The sequence below is a fragment of the Haliaeetus albicilla genome, chromosome 28 (genome assembly GCF_947461875.1).
Source record: "Haliaeetus albicilla chromosome 28, bHalAlb1.1, whole genome shotgun sequence".
Lineage (NCBI taxonomy): Eukaryota > Metazoa > Chordata > Aves > Accipitriformes > Accipitridae > Haliaeetus > Haliaeetus albicilla.
This window is the reverse complement of record NC_091510.1, coordinates 17,017,990-17,040,406: the sequence shown is the minus strand read 5'-3', so window position 1 is coordinate 17,040,406 and position 22,417 is coordinate 17,017,990. Positions and strand designations below refer to the sequence as shown.

The 22,417-nt window shown below is 41.5% G+C and overlaps 1 protein-coding gene across 3 annotated transcripts in view; it reads left to right on the top strand.

Annotated features, from left to right (window-relative positions):
* Positions 1-523: 523 nt before the first annotated feature.
* The window catches only part of TBK1 (TANK binding kinase 1), a 34,911-nt gene continuing 13,017 nt past the window's right edge, over positions 524-22,417 (top strand). The window contains exons 1-12 of one of the 3 annotated variants that reach the window (XM_069773601.1): positions 524-613; positions 4,797-4,917; positions 6,698-6,838; positions 7,648-7,777; positions 8,385-8,566; positions 9,383-9,543; positions 11,480-11,590; positions 13,387-13,566; positions 15,076-15,272; positions 16,535-16,593; positions 17,776-17,867; positions 18,272-18,373. In XM_069773601.1, the coding sequence (XP_069629702.1) occupies positions 4,831-4,917; positions 6,698-6,838; positions 7,648-7,777; positions 8,385-8,566; positions 9,383-9,543; positions 11,480-11,590; positions 13,387-13,566; positions 15,076-15,272; positions 16,535-16,593; positions 17,776-17,867; positions 18,272-18,373 (1,442 nt within the window). In that variant the 5' untranslated portion in view covers positions 524-613; positions 4,797-4,830. Of the gene's footprint in view, positions 614-709; positions 980-1,039; positions 1,708-4,796; positions 4,918-6,697; positions 6,839-7,647; positions 7,778-8,384; positions 8,567-9,382; positions 9,544-11,479; positions 11,591-13,386; positions 13,567-15,075; positions 15,273-16,534; positions 16,594-17,775; positions 17,868-18,271; positions 18,374-22,417 lie in introns of those variants that run through there. The other 2 variants (XM_069773603.1, XM_069773602.1) reach the window with 2 other exon arrangements.

Below are 22,417 nucleotides of genomic sequence, written 5' to 3'. Positions count from 1 at the left end.
TATGTTTTTCCTTACACAAGCTATACAGACCATTTATTGGAACAGCAGCGTTAGCGGACAGACAAAAAAAAAAAAAAATCATCGAGGAACTCTTGCGTTAAGGCATATAAGTAAAAAATAAGCGAGGGCACGACCGGCACTTGGTGAGGTTTAAACGGGGTGAAGCCGAGGCCGGTCACGCGGGGCGGGGAAGCGCTTCTCCGGGCGGCCTCGGGGCAGAACCGCCGCCGAAGCGGTCACGCAGCAAAACAGAATCACCGCGGGGACGGGGACGCTGCCCGGCGCCGGCCCGAGCTCGTTCCGAGCGTCGGAGCGGCCGGAACGCCCGGCGCGACCACCGCTCGGGGCCAGCCCGCTCCCGCTCCTGGACGCCTCGCAGGCCCTTCCCGGTTTCGCCGTCCCCTCCCTCGCCTCGGGGGCCGCGCCGCGCCCCGCCAGCCGGCCCGCCGGCCCTGCCCGCACCTCGCCGCCCCGCCGGCCACCTCCGGGCGGGGAAGGGCCGGGAGGCGGCGGCCGCCGAGGCGGCGCTTGTTGCCGCTCCGCCCTCCCCGGCGCCGCTGCAGGAAGCCGGAAGCGGCCGGTGCGCCGGGCAGGCAGGGCGAGAGGCGGCTCGGTGCGTGGGGTCGGGGCCGGCGGGCAGGGCGGGGCGGGGTGGGGGGAGGCCGCGCCGCGCCGAGCCGCGCCGCAGCCGCGGTGGGCGGCGGCGGGAGCCGCTTCCCCTCCGCGCCGCCGCCGCCGGCGGGGCGAGGTGGTTTCGGTTTCCCGGGGCGGCGGCGGGGCCTTCCCGGCAGCTGCCGCAGAAGCGTCGCGGGCGGCGGCGGCGGAGCCCCCCCCCTGAGGCGGCAGCGGGCCCGGCCCCCGCCCGGGGAGGGGACGAGGCGGCGGCGGCCGGCCTGCGGCCTCGGCGGCGCGCCTGGGGCTCGTCCCTGCCCCGGTCTCGCTGAGTTCCGTCCCCGCGCATGTCGGGAGGTCGCGGCTGGTGCGACCCGTCGGAACTGCGATTGTAACGGGAGGGGGCGGGGGGGAAGCCGGGGGAGGCGTGCGTTTGGTAGCGGTCTGTCCGCAGCTTTCCTCAGGCGGCCGCGTCGCCTTCGCGGGTGTGGGAGTTGCTAAACTTTCTACCTCGGGAAGGCTGTCCTGTTGCCGAGCGGAGCTCCGGCGCTCTGCCCGCCCTGCCCCACCTTCCCGGGCGTGGGGCTGCGTCGCCGGGGCCAGCCCGTGGCCTCTGCGGCCCGGCGGGAGCCGCCGGCCCGGGCCGGGGCCGAGGCCGAGGCCGAGGCCGGGGAGTCCTCTTCCCCCGTGGCGGGCTGGAAGCGCCGAGAGCAGCGCCGGAGCCAGGCTTGCCGCTGGCGTCGCGGGCCTCTGGGGGCCTGCGGGGCTTCGCCTGGGTTCAGGCAGCAGCTTGTGCGGCCCAGGGCAGGGCGTTTCGGTAATGGGACGGTCGGTGTTGGGCTGGAAGCTCCCGGAAGGAGGTTGGCCGAAGAACGGGGGGGTAGGAAGGAGGAACTTCGGGGGGAGAAACTTCCTTCCTAGGCGTTAAGAGAGGGCGTGCAGAAAGTATAAAACCCTTATGTTTACCAGACCATATGACGCTAACGTAACCTTTGTTCGGAACCCCGGCACCTTGCCTGTCGGCTTTGGTGGCATATAGGATCTTGCCTGTAGACTGGAAGAGCCTTCCCTTCATCTTCTGTCCCTGCTTGCCTGGTGAGCTTGTATACTGCAGCTGTTAACAGGGGAAGTACCTGCTTTCTGTGCGTGTCCCACCTGCCGGAGGTAACAGCAGACTTCTTCGTATTAATTGGAAGCAGTCAATACTCCTGCTTCAAAGTATCGCGAGTTTAAAAAAAAAAAAAATCGCATTAGCAAATGCAGTCTTTTTCTCTTACAATTCCCCCTGCTGACAAAGAAGTAGTAGCATCGCCAGAAGCAGAAAAATACTCAAAAAAGAACCCCAAACCCCAAAAGCAGCCCCTAGCCCTTGAAATGCTAATGAGTCATGGGGGACAATCAACCTGGTGGTGGGAGAGATACATTTAGATATATGTGAGGAACTTCTGACTCCTGGTCATTAAGTCTGATACTACATGAGTGCGATTTGAAGAAACAGAAAGTTAAGCATTAAATCTAGTGACAGGACCAGTTTTACGGTTAGAGATCCATTTTTTTTTTCAGTATGAAACTCTTAGTGAATAGATTGAGGAAGATAATGGAAGATATGAAAAGAAAAATGGTCGTGCTGAGTGTTTAGCAAAGATGAGTTCTGAATCAGTCTAAGAAAGGAAAGGTATTAAATCAAAGGAGGTCTAAATATAAGTTATTGAATCAAATTATTATAATTTGAACATTAAAACTAAAGGTGAATGAGACTTTATGCCTTAAAAGTGAAGACTCTGCCAAAAGAGTGTAGACTTTGTTATTATTATAAAAATACTGTTTTGATAAAAAAAGTGGAATAGTGCAACATTGACTTTGGTTTGGCACTGGATATGTACCCTGGGATTCATACTGGCATAATTGTATCTGTAGTTTTGCAAGTGGAAAAAACGAGACCTTGAGAACTCGTTAGTGACTTGCTAGTTTGTTTTTTTTAAATCCATTGAATGATATTCAAGCTCATCTGTCACTTTTTGTTTTGTTTTCACCCATTGACCTTCAAGCAAATTTAATTAGGAATTGTGAAGGAAGAGAGTTGATCTCATATATAAGCTACCTCACCTTTATCACTTTGGGCAACATCATAATTCAGTCTCTAATAGGCTGCTAAAATTTTTAGTATTTGAACAGATGTCAGTGAAGAAACTTTGTGTTTACTTGATCCTTCTGCACGCTTTCTGTCTGCTTAGAAAGGTTTCATTATGTTTCTGCGTCTTGGTATGAATCTAATGAATGTTGCTTTGAAATAAATGACAAAATACATGTTTGTTGGTAATGTGCCAGCTGGCTTGTTACAAACAGGGTTTTAATTACGAGGAATTTTTTAATTTGGAGATTTAAAAAATGGTTTACAGAGTGGGCTGTGCAATATTTCGTTGCAGACCTCTTCCTTACCTTCTATGTCTGCATCATATGTAGCTCTTTGGTATCTACAGTAATTGCCAGCTGGGAGAAGTTATCTTATTCTGCTACTGTAAATTGCCTAGTCAGAGTTAACTGAGAATTGTAAGGGTTTGGGGAGTGGTGGGGGGTTTTTTTGGTTCGAATTTGAGATTAAAAACCTTTCTTCCCTTCTCTAGGCATTAAGAACTTTATCTAGATTTTACAAATGGTGTTGCTGCATGGCTTTGAATTTAGTTTAGAGTAATGTCAGGTCTTTGCATTGCGTCGTTGAGTTCTGTATGCTACATGTCATTGCCCGGGTGTTTTGGGACACCTTTGCGAGAAACTCCACATCTTACATGAGCGCACAGCGAAATGAAAGTATGAAGTCCGCAGTCACTATGGATAGAGGAATGCATTCAAAGTCACGAGCAAATGTGGGGGTCTCTGCGGCATGGTGTGGGTCGGATCAGGAGCAGCGCAAAGGCGGGTGCCGGAGCAGGACGGGCGGAGGGTGCTGGGGTGGCCGGCGGAGCGGTGCAGGCTGTTGGGCTCCTCTGGTGTCATCCTCTGCGCCAGGGAGCTCTCACAAAGTGTGAGCCACCTTCTTGTCATAGACATCCATGGGAAATTCTGTCATACCTCTTCCTCTGGGAGTTACAGGAAAGGCTTTTTTGTTTTGTTTGAGGATCCGTTAGCTGTTTCTTGCCAGTTAACAGGGGCAGATGCAGGGTCCCCTGCCAGGCTGTGAGGAAAGGCGGCTGCTGCTGCAGGACCTTCCCCTGGTCCGGTTGCCGTTTTGATCTCAAGATGCTTTAGATCTAGGAAGCTACGTCTTTGATCTTAGAGCCTTTCGCTAGATTTAATGGCAAAATCACTGCTTTAATTAAACCAAAAAGGCAAGGGTATTCACCTGCAGCTCCTGCTGTTCCTGCAAGGGGAGAAATCTGGTAGTTCTAATGTTTTTTTAATTGTTTTAATTTAATCTAACTTTTTTTTCCTCTTTCTTTTGGATCTGTGAAGACCTGAGTATCTGACAGTTTACATTTCAGGGAGGGTGGCGAAGCTAGGCTGTCTGTCTAGAAATGATGTGATGTACCAAACGTAGAATTTTAGAAATGAGAGAAATGTCCCTTTATTTTTTCCTGTAGTAATTGGTGGATGAAGAAAGTAGCTGAAAATACTTGTCTTAATTGTGACTTTTATCTAGCTTATGTAAAAATAGTTTTTTGTAAGTAGTTAGTCGAGTTCCTTTACAGTTGTACTGAAGTGCAGCTTCCAGAGCCAAAGGGATCTAAAAGATCCGTATACCCATCTGCCGTTATCTCTGATGCCTGTTCTTTGGCGTATATACCAAATAATGGAATTCGATTGCAGGTCTTGCTTATTTTCAAAAGACCTTGTGCACGTGCTTTTGACTCTTTCCTGTAGTTTTTGTTACTGTATCATTTAAACACCTGTGTACATCAGAAAACGGATTATAAAGCTTTCACTTTTCCAGTTGTATTTTCCAACAAAGTTTGGGGAGTAAAGACCTCAAATGCAGAGAGGTGTTGTGTCTATGGCATTAGTTTTGATTGTTGAGCTTGTTTCTTTGTTTCACCTCTTATTCTTCTACTTGGTTGTTCTTAATTATTTCTGTGTGTCTTTGGAGTTGTGGTTGGGTTGTGGGTTTTTTTTTCTTTCTAATTAAAGTAAGTCCTGTTCAAGTATTTTACTAAATTATAATTCACTATATTTAACCTTTTGTTTTTAAGGTGAAAAAGAAAACTGTCTCATCAAAGAGCAAAGATGCAGAGCACTTCGAATTACCTCTGGCTGTTGTCTGACATTCTAGGACAAGGAGCTACTGCAAATGTTTTCCGGGGACGACATAAGGTTTGTAAGGAATTACTAATCTGAGCAACATCTAAAATTGAAATTTTTTCATATGTGAGTAGCATCGTGAAATCAACGAAAACCAGTTCAAGACTTGGGCCTAAAGCAAATATATCTTTGTAACTATTCATACTTAGTTTTTAATTTTTAATAAACATCCATTCAGTTAGAGTTCTATACAGTTATTTCTGAGGATTTGTTTTCAATATTGTATTATTTGTCCTTGTAAAATATTAACCATTATTAATTCTTCATTCCTCCACTCTTCAGTTTTATGGAAAAAATACTCCTTGCTTAAGAATTTAAATAGGAATAAAAGTCTTATCAGTTTTTATTACATGATATGTTATTTTCATCTTTGCTAAGTTCTCTTTTCATAGTTTTTCCCTGTTCTTTTAAAACTCATTTTTATGATTTTGTACCGTAAGTGAAATGTTCTTAACATATTATCATATTGGATGAAGTTGCTGTTAGTCTTTGTCCATAAGTCAATGCTTCCTACATGTATAGGACACCATCTTCTTGGTGACATGCCTTGAGTAATCAGTACAAAATAGTACATCTTTGAGCAGTTTTGCTATGTAAATGATATGCTGATGTGTATGTTGTAACCTGAGTGAGGGGCTAAAATGACCTTATTTGTGTAGGTCATTCTATTCCTATGAATTTCACGGTATGTCTCACAGAATGAAGATAAGCCTAGTTGTGAAAGTGATCTTCCCTTATGGTAATGACAGTCTGTGTGAAATCAGTATGAAGTTATATATAAGCTACAGTGTTTTCTGTATTCCACATTTAACTGTGGAGCAACGCTAAGCAATAGTTCAGCAGTTAATGTGCTTTTCTGGGCGAGTGAATTTCAACACGGAATGATTCCTCTGTAAAGCTTATGGTTTCATGGTTGCACCTCTCATCACCTTCACTAGTCTGAGCGCATGACCTGCAGCTCGTTGTCAACGGGAGAAAACTTTTACCCAGGCAGCAGTAGTGCATGTAAGTGTGCTGTACAGCACACCTAGTCTAAGCGCAGGAAGGCTTTGTCCATAGACAGTCTGTCACGCACAAGACTGCTAATGCAAGCATATTCGTAGAGTGGGCGCAGGGAGGTACGTTGCACTCTCAGCTGGTGCTGTGGGTGCCTGAGCATGCTGGGGCTTGGTCCCACTTGAGAACTTAAGTCTCTGATTAAGCTCACGACTGCTCCTGTCACTTATGTGGGTTTGAATTGCTTCAGGATTTTGCATGAGTGGTATGTAGTACTCAATGCTGCCGCCTTTGAAAAAACAAATACTGCTTTATCAGTATCAACAGAACAATAAAGAAGAAGAGAGCAACGTTCAGCTTCCAAAAGTCATCTCTTAACTTAAGCCAGCCAAGATTCTCAACTGTAGTATCTGCGTGTCTCTTACTGATTTGTGCAAGTGGCTTACCTCTTGCTGAAAAAATTATTTTTCAGCTAAGTTTATGGGTCCTTCTTAAATGTGTAGCCTTTCTTATGCTAACTGTTCTTTTTTTAAAAGCACTTAGATTTTTGTGGGCTAATGTTGCGTTTCCATTCTGCTAGTCTGTGTGCTTCTAGTCTATATTAAACTAAACCAGTATATACTTAATATTTTTAGTAGAATCTTAATTTCCACTTTAACACAAAATACTATTTTGAACTATTTCCAATCTGGGTATGCTTGTATGAACAACAGATCTCAAAATGCTTGGATAATGGATATGTGTGCATTTACAGTCTTATGCTTCTGTTTGATTAGTAATTTGTTTGTTTGAACAGAAAACTGGGGATTTATACGCTGTCAAAGTATTTAACAGTATAAGTTTCCTTCGTCCTGTGGATGTTCAGATGCGAGAGTTTGAAGTATTGAAGAAACTAAATCATAAGAACATTGTCAAATTGTTTGCCATCGAAGAAGAGGTAATGAATTGTTGTACTTGTGATCTGAGATGTATAGTAGTAACCACAGTAACTGTCTTTTTGCTTTATCCTTAACTATAGAGGATAAAGTTATATTTTTAAAGAACAGTAACATGTATGATGATATAAATACTCTGACCCAATCACTAGCATTTTTTGTTTTTCTTTCTTTTTTGTTGTTGTTTTTGAAAGAATATGCTCGCTTTCGGTGGTTAGGCACAGGTTATGATTCTTCAAAGCCATCCTGAGAAGCCACTGTCCTAAGCTTTGTCTTGAATTAGAATTTTTAAACTATCTACCTGTATGAATATTTAATACATACTGATAGTTGGAACTGTTACAGTAATCCTGACAACTTTATGCTTTTGCTTTGCAGCCAACTAAAATAATGACGTAGGACATGTAGAACTGTGTGTTTATATGAACTGCAGTAGTTGTGCTGAAACTAAGACTGATCAGTTGAAATGACCCAGATGCTGAGATTAGTAAAGAGGGAAGAAGGACAATTGCTGCTTTCTGCTCTTCTGTGCTGTAGTTTGTCATTTGTCCAACTATCAATACTGCTGTCAACCCTCTAAGTGCCTAGAATTTGAGGCTTTCTCAATTTTTCCCCCTCTCCAAGTTAGAATACATAAAACAGTATAAAAATTCACCTGCGCTTCTTTTGAAGATGATCACCAGAATGGGATTTATGATCTAGCTACAGAACTACTTTTTTTTTTTTTTAAAGTAAGATCCTGTGGTTATATGTAATTTCTGACATTGTTTTCACAATGCTCACAGACTTATCTTTTTTAATTTTTTTCCAGACAACAACTAGACACAAAGTACTAATTATGGAATTTTGTCCATGTGGGAGTTTGTATACAGTTTTAGAGGAGCCGTCTAATGCCTTTGGTTTGCCAGAGTCTGAGTTCTTAATTGTTTTGAGAGATGTGGGTATGTAGACTTTGCTCTTTGGTCTAATTCGTTGACTGAAACGAGCTCATACTTGTTCTGTTTATTGTGAAAAAGCAAGAGATGAGGAATTTGAATGACTGTCAACTAATTGAACAAATTAATATGGTCATAAGTAGTCACATCTTTTATTTATGTCTGTTGGTATAGATAGCTGCATTAAGAAGCCATTTCTGTTTAAAGCTATAATTCCTATAATTCTTTTTTGTTTGTTTGTTTCAAGATTATTTGTCACTTGTTGGACTGATTCCTAGTGATAATTAATCTCAGAAGAGTAAATCAGAAAAATAATGAGGTTTATCTGTGTCTGCCTGTTATAATATTATTCTCCATTACTTTATGGGAAAAATCTTGCTGAGAGCAAGAAATACTGTAATTTAGCTGTTTGAAAGAAAAAGAAAAAAACACAAAAATGCTTAGAATATCCTCTGGTCCTGGTCTTAATCAAATGTCCCTTCTTATTCACATTTCCCAGTGAGAAAGTAAACACATATATCTTCCTAGCCTCAGTTACAATTCAGTGCTTGTGCAGTCTGTGTCAAGTTGTGTACATAAATTCTGTGGGGTTTTGTTTTGTTTTGTTTTTAAGTGGCTGGGATGAATCATCTCCGGGAGAATGGAATAGTGCACCGTGACATCAAACCAGGCAATATAATGCGTGTTATAGGTGAAGATGGTCAGTCTGTTTACAAACTTACAGACTTTGGTGCTGCAAGAGAACTTGAAGATGATGAACAATTTGTTTCTCTTTATGGCACAGAAGAGTATTTAGTAAGCCCATATGATTTCACTTTCTGTTGAAGTGTTTGAAGTCCAGGGCCCTTTGTGATGAGAGTTGAATAGGTGAAGGTCAGACTGTGGAAATTAGTATTTAAACCTTTGTATTATAATTTTTTTTTTATAACTTTCCACCCTTTTCACCTTGGGTCATGCCAGTTGTTCTGCTGAGCACAGTAGCCTTAAAATAATTTCCAGGTCTAACTTCCACTGTTTCCTTGTGTGAAAGAAAGAACAACAGTATTTTAGTTATGAATGTCTGCCTTTATCTCTGTAGGTGTTTTTCAGTTTGTATTTGAGCTACTTGGATGATGCTAGGTGTAGTTAAGATTCACTTGATATCTTAGCTAACCAAAGAGAGGCAGGCAGGGAAGCATCAATACAAGCATCTTAGGCATAATTTTCTTCCTCCCACGTTTTCCCACATGTAGTATCATAACTGATGTTCTCCTCTGCTATGGATCTTTTTCCAGTTTGGTTTCTGTTGTTTCAAAATCATCTGGAGGAATACTGGCTTTCTCTTCTTCTTCAGTGGTGTTTTATTCTAGTAGTCAATCTTTAGCTAAATTTTCAAGTATTTTTTGCAAACCTTTAATAAAAGAGGCTATCATACCTATGAACACTTTTGTGATGCTCTGTCAGAATAACTTGAAGCAAATTCTATGATGAAGCTAACTTTGCCTTTTGATTAAAATGCTGGAAGTTTAGAATGGCAAATTATCTTGCTGTGAAATGACAGATCAGGTTTTTGTTCTTTATGTTGTGCATAAAGCAATTCTAACTTCTTTTTTCTGTTTTTTTTCTTTTTAGCATCCTGATATGTATGAGCGAGCAGTTTTGAGGAAAGAACATCAGAAAAAGTACGGAGCAACAGTTGATCTATGGAGCATAGGGGTGACCTTTTACCACGCTGCAACAGGGAGTTTGCCTTTCCGACCTTTTGAAGGACCTCGTAGAAACAAGGAAGTGATGTAGGTAATTTAGAATGAGAATTTTATCTGTTCGTAAATTAAGTCAGTCCATGAAATGCTTTTTAACAAGAAATCCTACACACACACAGTAAACATTAAAATAGTAAAAATATTTAAGGAAAAACGTTCTTTAAATTTGTTGTGGTTTAACTCCATTAGGCAGCTGAGCACCACACAGCTGTTTGCTCACTCCCCTGCAGTGGGATGGGGAAGAGAATTGGAAGGGTAAAGTGTGAAAACTTGTGGGCTGAGATAAAAGACAGTTTAATAAGTAAAAAAAAAAAAAAAAAAAAAAAGGCCAACAAAAAAACTCCACCCCTAAACCCAAAGGAAAACAAAACCAAGAAAAACAAGTGATGCAAAAAACCCCAGTTGCTCACCACCAGCCAGCTGATGCTCAGTCAGTCCCTGACCAACTGCCACCCTGGCAAATTTGCCCCCGGCAGCTTTTATTGCTGAGCATGATGTCATATGGTAGGGAATATCCCTTGGGGTCAGCTGTCCTGGCCGTGTCCCCTTCCAGCTTCTTTCCTGCCCCCAGCCTACCTACTGGCGGGGCAGTGTGAGAAGTAGAAAAGGCCTTGATGCTGTGTAAGCACTGCTCAGCAGTGGCTAAAACAGCCTTGTGTTACCAACACTGTTTTGGTCACAAATCTGAAACACAGCACCATATGAGCTACTATGAAGAAAATTAACTCTATTCCAGCCAAAACCAGTACAAACATTCTGCTTCACCAAAGATTTTACTGTGTGGCAGCATAAGACCTGAATTAAGCATCAGAGCTCCCCCAAAATACTGATGTTTTTCCACACATCTTTCCTTCACCATGGCACTAGGCTGATCTGTTGCAGAGTGGTGTACATAACTTGGATGTTCAGGCGAAATTATGTTATTCTGAAACAGGTTTTCAGTTCTGCAAATTTTTGTTGTCCTTTAAATGATTGTCTTCCCAGGCAGTCTTGAAATGCATGCACTACCCATGAGACTGACATTTTTTGAGGAGCATAGTTGTGGACTGTGGCTGAAGGTAACAGGAGTAGCTCCTGAATGGGAAACAGAAGTTGTGTCTATGACATGCTGGTTGGAACTGATTTCTGTTTCATCTTAGTCTAGTTCTATTTTGTTGTTGTTCTTTGTGTTGCATTTAAAAAATAAAGCAAGGTGGTAATTGGGAACTTTAATAGGCCAGTATCATTTCTGTTCTGGTACTCCTTGCAAAGCTGACTGCAATTTTCTTAGTTTAAGGAACTGCCCATCCTGTGGTTACCCCACAGGCATTCTTGTTGTTGTATCTGCTTGAGAGATAAGCAAGGAACATATGTTTTGTACGTAGCTCGTCCTCCAAAAAGAGAAAGCGCAACTGAAATTTTCTGTTGCAAAAAGCATATTGCTCCTGATTCATTTAATGAGAAATACTAGCCTGTTCAGTACAAAGTTAGACAATGCCAAACTGTATCCAAATTGCTAGATGTTTCCAACTTAATTTCTCAGAGCCCATATCCTGTTCCTTCTTTATCCCCAAGTGACTTTGTGGTGGCTAAATGTCATCTTTTGCCATGGAACACGCTAGAAGTTAGTCCTGTAATGCCTAAATTGAACTGCCTGGGAAATCTGACTTTAATTAACACTCGTGAAAAAACTTCAGCTTCCTTCAGTGATGCCTGAAATCTCTCCTAAATTTTTCCCAAACCTGAGGTGGACAAAGTTGCTTCTCCAACATAGCCCAAAGTGTTTCCTTTTCATTGTTTACAATTTTAGCACCACTCTCTGTCAGCTTGTAAGTGAAGCTTCCTAATTATTGCACCACCTACAAATTTAGGCCAACCTGTTGTTTAGATTTATATTATTGATAGCCCTCTGAGGATTAGTTACTAGATCTGTGTATGTATGGGAGGTAGTAGCTGAAGTCTCTATTATTTTTATAATGTATCACAGGTATAAAATAATCACTGGAAAGCCTTCTGGTGCTATTTCTGGAATACAGAAAGCAGAAAATGGACCAATTGAATGGAGTTGGGAGATGCCTGTTTCTTGTAGTCTTTCAAAGTAAGTTCGAACTTCTCACAAAATGTTTCGATGCTACCTGATTGTGCCTTTCCAGTTAGTCTCTCACTATTGGGTCTTTGGAACAGAGATCTGACTGTTGCAGTTGTTTTCTTTGAATTCTTCAGTAGATCAGTACATTCTACTATTAAGTTACCAAGTATTTTTTCTTCCCATCTGTCCAAATAGTTTTATGACTGCTAATGTACAAATGAGCACCTGGGATTCTGAAGCAGTATGAGTAGAAGAAAGATTACTACTATATTTTCTTCACCCTTAGGAAAGAGTATGAAGATTTAATAAAATTTGAATTGACAGCCACCCTTTCTTGCAAGAAGGTGACTTCAGACATTACAAAGATTAGGCAGTAGGAAGGAAATAATAAGAAAAGACAGTTCAGACACTTGCATTTTTGCCAGAAGAAAATTCACATCAGCACATTTTAACATATTCTCATAGTATCTATAAATTTTTTTTATTATCATATTTTTTGCTTCATACATCATAATACTCAGTAGGAAGAGCCATGGAAGATCTAATCTCAATATGATCTTAAAAAACACCTCCCGTAACCCATTTACCTATTTATCTTCCTGTGACTTCTTCAGTACTTTAAAGTTAATACTCTTTTATGGTAAAGGGAGAAAAATTGTTCTGTGAACGGACTCTAGAAACAAACTTTTCTGAAAGCCAAATATGTAGATCCATAAGGGGTGTAGAGTGAAAGTCTGGTTTAAATCAATTCATTAGTTTATAGTGTGCAGAGCTTGCAATTTATATATATTTTTCATGATACTGCTCAGTTGTTTCCTCTGCTTATTCCATATAATTGAAGTGCTTGAAATAATAAAGGAAGAGATTTTTTCATTAAACATCTGTTTACAGTAATATTTTCAAGTAGCATTTAAACAGTATTTACTGTTATATGTTTAGTACTAAAGTGAGTTTGAGCACAACATCCACTGACCCCTAACATGGCCATCAGTGTGCTTGTAAGCCACTGAAGCTTGCTTCAAAATGTTGCCAGTTTTACCACTGGATTCAGGTTTGATGTGTACATAATGTTAAAACTTCGAAGAAGTTGTTCATGATAACACAGGAGTAGGATCTATAAAGTTCCTTGCAATTCAGATTATCAAAGTAGAAATACAAGAAATTTAAGCTGCCTTTTGTCCTAGAATAGTAATGACTGTAAGGCAATAGTTGCATATTTTTCTTTGCAGCAGTTGAGCTGTATGCATGGAGTACTTATTTAGCCCCATCTCAATCAGGATGAATTCTGTTAGCGTTGACAATTTAAATAATGAGTCTTTGCTAACCCAGCTGATTTTGACTGAAAGCAACATAGTGTGCTCACACAAGCAGCTCAGCCAGCAAACCATAAATGGCAGTAGCTTCCTTCAAAGTTATAAACTGTGGTAAGTGTGTGGGTGACCTGGGTAAAAGACTACTGCCCAGCAGTGGTAGAAGGTGACCTTAACTCTACAATGTAGACTTTTAAAATGCATGCCATTTTTCCAATGCCCATGGAATTTGTCAAATACCAAGGCAAAAATATTTTGGTAGTTGAGCCTAAAAAGGAAAGAGATAAAGTATGTGTATTAATGAAAAACAATGGACATTACCCTTGAATGTTTTGTTGTTCAGGAGAGGGGAAAAAAAAAAAAGTATTGGAGTGTTCTTCAAGGTATAATAGATTTGCATTCATGAGACAAGTCAAATGAAATATTGCAAGTGGTTACAAGGTAAAAAGACCCAAATAGATCCAAGTTGTCTTATCTCTTCCTGGTGTCCTTTAGGGGTCTGCAAGTACTGCTCACACCTGTCCTTGCAAATATTCTTGAAGCAGACCAGGAAAAATGCTGGGGGTTTGACCAGTTCTTTGCAGAGACGAGTGACGTACTGCACCGAATAATAATCCACATCTTTTCACTACAGCAGATGACCTTGCACAAAGTTTATATTCACAGTTATAATACGTAAGTGTTCTCTCTATTTTCATTACTTTGCTGTTATTCGGGCAAACGGTACTGTGATCTCAGATCACCAGTGTTACAAATACAAATTCAGTAGCCTTTCCTTGGCGGTTTATCTGGGGAAGTGAAAGCTTGTAATTCTCCTGTGTAGTCACAGTGCATAGAAGCATGTTGACCAAAAATAAAAATAAAATCATTGAAGGTCAAATCAACTGATCTTAAACTAGGTCTTAATCAGTGACAGAACACAAACTTAATCCTTGACATGTTACATCATGTCTGTGTTCATAATGGCTACCAACTCATCCCACATTTGTATATGTACCTTATTTACAAAGTAGCTTTCCAGAGACTGTGTTCCGCTCTTGCTTTTCTTATCTTGTCCTGAAGAATACAAAATGTGCACATCATCTGTGTCTGATGTAAAACTCTCTCAGGGGTTCTGAAGTTGTAATTAGTACAATTTAGGATCCAGAGTTATATGGAGTTCACTTTATGGTCATTAAGTGCTGATGTTAAAAGCTGTAAAGTCTGGTTTACAGTTTGATACAAAAATAAGTGCCTTCTCTCTGCCTTATTACAGATAATACAGAGCATCTGTTGTTCTCTAATATGCAAACAGTTATTTCATCAAATGTGTAAATACAGTTCCGGCCTTTTCCAATTTTTCTTTTCTCTTCTGTCATTTGTGCTTTGAGAGAGCCCAAATACTATTTTTGCAACAAATCTTGCTTGTAGCTCAAACTGCTATTTTTTTAATTTTATTTTATTATTTACCTGATTATTTATATACTAGCTGTAGTATTAAGAAGTGACAGTGTACTAGTGCTACGCAGGAGGCAAACTGGTCCTTCCTGTTAGTGTGCTTAAGGTTTTTTCTTCTTTGTGGGAGGTTTTGTTTGTTTGGTTGGTGGTTGGGGGTTTTGAGGGGGTAGAGGGGAAAGTTTGTTATAAATTCTTATGCCTTGTATCCATTGATTGCTGGAAATAAAATACCAAAGTGTCTTTGGTCTTCCTTATTACTGCTGTTTTAGGAGATAATCTGACTGTCTGTTAGTTTACAGGCTGAATTTAAGGTGTGTGCTTTTTGACCTGTAAAACACCAGACTTTTCTCTTGGGGAGACCATCCATCTCCTTTGAAGAAATGGGTGTCCCTGAGAAAACCGAAGTATGCTTCCTTCCTCTCATCTGGTGTTGCTTGTTTTTACTGACTTTCAGACTTCAGGCCAAAGCAAGTTTGTTTACACAGACATGCTTTGGTGGAAAATCAGAGGTAGAAAGGGAAGTTTGATATTTTGCAGGAAATAGCGTTTAGTTTTGTAACAGAGCAACCTGGAGCCTTAGGCAGTGTGCTGCCTTTTGTTCTGCTTGTAAGTCAAATGCTTTATGTGTAAACAAGTTATTAATTAATCAGAAGTAAAAGGGATTTTTATTTAAGTAATACAAAATCTGAATTGTTGAAGTATTGTAGTGAGTCTTAACTACTACTGAATATATTGTTTGTATTATAGAGCTGCTATATTTCATGAGTTGGTCTACAAACAGACAAAAATACCATCTCAGAGTCAAGAACTGGTATATGAAGGTCGGCGTTTAATACTAGAGCCTGGCAGATTGGCACAGCACTTCCCCAGAACAACTGAGGAGAATCCTATCTTTGTAGTAAGCAGGGAGGCTGTGAACATTGTCGGATTAATCTACGAAGAAGGTATATAGAAGTCATTTCCCCTTTCTTATAGCTATCTTTTGTAAATAGTTTGGGTTATTTAATTATCCTTTTATGTCTGTTATGTCTTAGAAATAGTGTTTGAAAATTTTCTCTGTTGATACCTGAAGTTCTAAGTATGCAGTCCATTTTTTTTTTTTCCGAAAATGCTGAGTATCCAGCATATTTTTACAGAAACAGTAGCTGCTTGTAATGTTCCTGTGCTGTGAACATGAGCAAATGCTGTGAACTTGAGCATTTGTGTGTTAAGATGTAGTGGTGCATATGGAGTTCTGAAATTTTTTGAAGCATGGCACTTTTAACAAGTAGAAAGGAACATTATAGAATGTAATTCAAAGCTGGTTCTTTTGTTCCTTTACTCACTAAGTGGAAATTCAAGTTTTACTTTTTTATTTGTCATGAATGTGGTTAGCCTTTCAGTTAACAGAGGAGGTCTTAACAACTTACCTTTGCTTAGAAGATAAGGTAATGCCATAACAGAAAAAAAAAATAAATTAGGTTTTTGCATTTCCATTTATCATTGAAAGGGTTATAGAGGGCCCTCTGCCAGAGCTGTTTTTATAAGAGATGAGCTGGAGGACATGCCTCCAGATGAGAGGTCAGTATTGCTTTTGTTGGTATATGCTACGTACTGACTGCTTGGGCCAGCTGGCACTCACACAGAGGTGCTGAAGAGTGTGGGTAGGTGAGCTGTTTGTGGAAGGATCAACAGGGCCTTTATATTGTGCCAGAGCTTTCTGAAGGAGTCAATGAGCATGAGAACAAAGGAGATTCAGCTGATAGAGGCTACCCTAGGTTTCAAAAAGCTGTTTGGTGAAGTCCTGCCCGTAAAAGTCTCAGTGAAACTAAGCAGCTATGGGATAAGAGGGAACAGTCTCCCATGTGGACAAGCATAGGGCTGAAGAGCAGAAATAAATGGTTGGCTTTCTCAATGAAGAGGGATCACTAGTGAAGACCTGCATGAAATCTGTGCTGTGCAGCATGTTCAAAAGTGACTCAGGAAAAGGAAGGGAAGGACAGTTGGCTGAAGATACCAAGTTATTTAAAGCATTTAAGACAAAGGCTGGTTTTGAAGGTGTGCATGAGAACCACATGATATTAAAAGGCTTGGCAGTAACAGATTAGATGAAAATTCATGTCGACACACGTAAAAACCGTGTACAGGGTGGGGAGGGGAAACAGTCTGAACTTTTAAAGTCTCTTATGGAAAGTAAGAAAATACAGACGTTTGGTTTATGTTTCAGTTTTACTTCCTAAAGTACATCAACGTTATGATTTGGATGGGGATGCCAGTATGGCTAAAGTGAGTAATTATTCTTTTAATTTGTATACCTGTCTCAGATAATGATACTGAAATGAAAGCTATTTGTTTTTCAGATGAATAATATTAATGAATCTATTTTTAATATGCTAGTGAGGATTCTGATTGGCAGAAATGTATTTGTTAACAAGGGCTCCAAAAGTATATTAAAGCCATACTTTGTATACAAAGTATGTATGTATATTTTTTAAAAAAGCAAACTCAGAAAACTAGCCTTCTAAAGTCCATGTGCTTTGTTACTGCATAATTCGGTGATGGCGGGGAAGGAGCCTGCAACTTTGGAGTCCTGAAGTTAGCTAAAAGATTCATAACATCCCCTGTGATGGTACAAAACTTAATGTAAGAAAAGTAACTTTCATCTTTCTCTGAATAGAGAGGAGTCTCTAGGAGACTGCAAAAGAGTAGAATTTCTCTTGCCTCTCTTGCAAATTTTCAGAATCTGTGGGAGACAAGTAGAGAATGTTTCATTCTTTTGGTCATTTTTCTAAAACTACTGAATGTATGCATTGCCATGCTTTGACTTTGTGACCACCATTTATACTATGCCTATAAAATACTGCCTGCTGAGGAGCCTTGTATTCAGGCATGCTAGTCCTGAAAGTGCATGTAACTTTGAATACCAGAAGTCTTTAAAATGAATAAACAAAGTCATCAGTTGATATTAATTATTTAAAATATTGGAAGTTATAACTTCTGAAAATTTGTTCACAATTCTAAATAATGCAGCAACTTGTAAGTGGAATTAGGTGAATGAAGAGAGTCCCTAGCCTTAGAATTTAAAAATGTGTTGTTTTTTACAAGTTTCTTCTAATGTATATGTTTAACTCCTAAACTACTGAAGAAATGTACTTGTGACTTTCCAGAAATTAAAGTAAATCCTGAGAGTAAGTGGTGTCATTTTTGTTTATAAGAGACTTATTTTAATCTCTAACAGATATTTCAGCATAACTGGAAAAAACTCACTACCATGTTTAGCTCTGCCTCCATAATGAGTGTTTGGTTATCTCCTGACTAAAGTTTGGGCAAAGTTATGCATTTTAAACTACCATCTTCATGTTGCTCTTTCTTTTATTAATCTGTGTTGCTTTGTTGTGATTAATTGACTTGAAACAATTGTTAAGAGAATGCCAGATTAGTACTAATGTTGTTTGTTTTTTCCATCAGGCAGTGACGGGTATTGTATGTTATGCCTGTAGAGTTGCCAGTTCTTTGCTACTTTACCAGGAGCTGATGCGAAAAGGAATACGATGGTTAATGTAAGCAATTGATTGAATTTCATTGCACTTTTTTTTTTTTAGATATGCCTTGATTATCAATATGTAATTCTGTGATCTCCCAGTATCTTGGGAGGTTTTCTTTACCCCTTGAATATGAATAGGCTTTCTGAATATTTTCCTTCTTTCTTTTCTGGCAATAAGGTTTAGGTATTTACAACTTCACTTTCTTCTGTGAATAATTTAAGTCTAACCTCTGGTAACATGCAGGTACAATTGAGCAGCTTGCACAGGATAGTTTTATATGAGGATTATACTAATGCATCTCTAACTGAAAGCAATTTTTACTAGCAGTTATTACTGTAGGTATATTATTGTATTACTGATTGCTGGTAAGATAGCAGTTGAATACTTTATTGTTATAGACAAATGCTTCACTTTTTCAGTGAAATAATCAAGGATGATTACAATGAAATGGTTCATAAAAAGACAGAGGTTGTCATCAGACTGGATTTCTGCAGCAGAAACATTGAGAAAACTGAGAAAATGTGAGTAGAAGCACTACACTGTATGCATTGATTTTTTCACCATCATCCTTAATGACAGCGGTATTTTAAGTTATTTTATTTACAGGGTTTTTGCATATAAAAATTAAATCTGAATCAGCATGGTTTTGCTGATGGCAGTGACTTAAGCAGATTTAGTAATATGCTTTACTCAAATTAGAGTGTTAATTTTGCTGCTTAACCTAGTGGGAACAAGTAATTACTATAGAGTAGTAATTGTATGTGTTCTTTTTCTCCATTCTTTCTGACTCAGCTCGCTTGCTGTTGTTGACTTTAGAAGCTATAATAAAGCCTGGACAAAGAATCGAGTAGCTTTCCTTTCACTAGTGCTTTAGTGCCTTTGTCACTGAGTTTGCTTGTGTGTGTTTATTAAGGATGTCTTTAAATACTGCCCCATTCACAGCATGGAAAGAATTTTAACGTTGAAATATGACATCGAGCAGCTGAAAAAAAAACCCCACCACCAAGAACCAAAGGTGCATTAGGATATCACTAGATCACAGTGCATGCACATAGGGATGCCAAAAGTACATTGCACAGGAAATTCTACTTCTGTCATTTTTTTTAAGTGCCTGACTATTAAGTTGTTTTTTTTCTATTTTGGTTAATTCAAATGGCAGAGGTCTGTATCACAGAATCTCACTGTTGCCCATATGGATCCATTTAGATCTATACAGTAGAAAGTTTTTTAAAGTGCTTTCTTTAAAACTGACATTTATAATAAGTGTCGTGGTTTCAGCCCAGCCGGTAACAAAGGACCACGCGGCCGCTCGCTCACTCCTCCCGCCCCCCTCCGGTGGGATAGGGGGGAAGACGGAGGAGAGGAAAAAAACCAAACCTGGAACCTCGAGGGTTGAGATAAAGGCAGTTTACTGGAACAACACAAAGAAATTGCAACAACAACAACGGTACTAATGAAAAAGTATACAAAAAGAGTGATGCACAGTGCAACTGCTCACCACCTGGGACCCGACGCTCCGCCACTTCCCCCACCGAAAAGAAGAGCCCACCCCCCGGCCCGCTCCCCCTTTGTATACTGAGCATGATGTCACATGGTATGGAATAGCTCCTTGGCCAGTTCAGGTCAGCTGCCCCAGCTATGCCCCCCACCTCCCAGGTTCCTGTAAAAAAAAATTAACTCTATCCCAGCTGAACCCAGGACAATAAGGAGCAACTAAAGAACTGTTGTCTTTTAGCATAGGAGACTTCCAAGTTTCAAAGACTGTAAAAGACACTTATTTCTTTTGTCTTCCATTCCAAGGAAGCAAATGTTTTCTGGTGGTCAGACTCTCCTGCCCTACCTCTTTCAGTCAAGAGCTGTCTGTAGGAGATGGGATTGCACCATTGAATTCTCCCTCCCAAGTTTCATTTTTTCTCTCTCCCGATCTTTGTTTCATCTCTGAGTCTCACTCAATGTCCAATTCTCAGTCATATTCTTTTCCACTTCTAAGGTGTCCTTGCAGGGCTTTGTTCAGTCTTTCCACGAACTAGCATTAGCTCCGTCTTTAAGGTGTGTTATTCTTACACAGTCTGATACAAGCTTTAAACCCCAGCTCCTCATAGGATTCTCCTATGGGTAGTTGTTTTCCTGTTCAACCTACTGCTAGTCTCCCCCAAATGCTGTCTTGGTCATAGGATTCTCCAGATTTGCTTCCAGTGCAGATGCCCACAAGATCATAGAATTATAGAATCATTTAGGTTGGAAAAGACCTTCAAGATCATCAAGTCCAACCATCAACGATGCCCACTAAACCATGTTATGGAGTACCCTGTCTATGCACTTTTTGAATACCTCCAGGGATGGTGACTCAACCACTTCCCTGGGCAGCCTGTTCCAGTGCTTGGTAACCCTTTCAGTGAAGACATTTTTCCTAATATCCAATCTAAACCTCCCCTGGCGCAACTTGAGGATATTTCCTCTTGTCCTATCACTAGTTACTTGACAGAAGAGACCAGCACCCACCTCAGTACAACCCCCCTTCAGGTAGTTGTAGAGAGCAATAAGGTCTCCCCTCAGCCTCCTTTTCTCCAGACTAAACAGCCCCAATTCCCTCAGCTGCTCTTCATAAGACTTGTGCTCCAGGTCCCTCACCAACTTGGTTGCCCTTCTCTGAACACGCTCCAGCACCTCAATGTCTTTCCTGTAGTGAGGGGCCCAAAACTGAGCACAGGACTCGAGGTGCGGCCTCACCAGTGCCAAGTACAGGGCAACAATCACCTCCCTGCTCCTGCTGGCCGCACTATTTCTGGTACAGGCCAGGATGCCGTTGGCCTTCTTGGCCACCTGGGCACACTGCTGGCTCATATTCAGCCGGCTGTCAACCAGCACCCCCAGGTCTTTCTCTGCTGTGCAGCTTTCCAGCCACTCTTCCCCAAGCCTGTAGCGCTGCATGGGGTTGCTGTGACCGAAGTGCAGGACCCGGCACTTGGCCTTGTTGAACTTCATATGATTGGCCTCAGCCCATCGATGCAGCCTGTCCAGATCTCTTTGTAGAGCGTCCCTACCCTCCAGCAGATCGACCCTGCGTCCCAACTTGGTGTTGTCTGCAAGCTTGCTGAGGGTGCACTCAATCCCCTCATCCAAATCCTCAATAAAGATATTAAACAGAACGGGGCCAAACACCAAGCCCTGGGGAACACCACTTGTGACCCACTGCCAACTGGATTTCGCCACAACCCTCTGGGCTCGACCATCCAGCCAGTTTTTCACCCAGTGAAGAGTACACCCATCCAGGCCACAAGACGCCAGTTTCTCAAGGAGTATGCCATGAGAGACAGTGTCAAAGGCCTTGCTGAAGTCAAGGAAGATAACATCCACAGCCTTTCCCTTATCCACTAGGCAGGTCACCTGGTCATAGAAGGAGATCAGGTTGGTCAAGAAGGACCTGCCTTTCGTAAACCCATGCTGACTGGGCCTGATCCCCTTCTTATCCTGGACCTGCCATGTGAGTGCTCTCAAGACAAACTGTTCCATAATCTTCCCCGGTACCAAGGTCAGGCTGACAGGCTTGTAGTTCCCTGGATTCCCCCCTCCGACCCTTCTTATAAATGGGAGTCACATTGGCAAGCCTCCAGTCCTCTGGGACCTCCCCTGTTGACCAGGAATGCTGATAGAGGATAGAGAGTGGCTTGGCAAGGACCTCCGCCAGTTCCCTCAGTACTCTTGGATGGATCCCATCGGGTCCCATAGATTTGTGAGTGTCCAGATGGCGTAGTAGGTCCGTAACTGTTTCCTCTTGGATTAAGGGGGGTATGTTCTGCTGTTCATCTTTACCTTCCAGCTTGAGGGGTGGAGTACCCTGGGGATAACTGGACTCACTATTAAAGACTGAGGCAAAGGAGGCATTAAGTACCTCAGCCTTTTCCTCATCTCTGGTTGCTACGTTCCCTTCTGTATCCATTAAAGGAATGATATTCTCCTTGGGATTCTTTTTACTGTTAACATATTTGTAAAAACATTTTTTGTTGTCCCTTACAATAGTGGCCAGACTTAGTTCTAGCTGAGCTTTTGCCTTTCTAATTTTCTCTTTGTATGATCTAACAAGATCCCTGTACTCCTCCCAAGTTGCCTGCCCTTTCCTCCAGAGATGATAAACTATCTTTTTTTTCTTGACTCCTAGCAAAAGCTCCCCGTTCAGCCAGGCCGGTCGTTTTCCTCGGCGGTTCGACTTGTGGCACAGGCCTGGTCCTGAGCCATTAAGATTTCCTTCTTAAAGAATGTCCATCCCTCCTGGACCCCTTTGCCCTTCAGGACTGTCTCCCAAGGGACTCTCTCAACCAGTGTCTTGAAGAGGCCAAAGTTTGCCCTCTGGAAGTCCATAGTGGTGGTTTTGCTGACCACCTTCCTTGCCTCACCAAGAATTGAAAATTCTATCATTTCATGGTCACTAAGCCCAAGACGGCCTCTGACCATCACACCTCCCACCAGTCCTTCCCTGTTCGTAAACAACAGATCTAGCAAGGCTCCTCCCCTGGTTGGCTCACCCACCAGCTGTGTCAGGAAGTTATCTTCCACACACTCCAGGA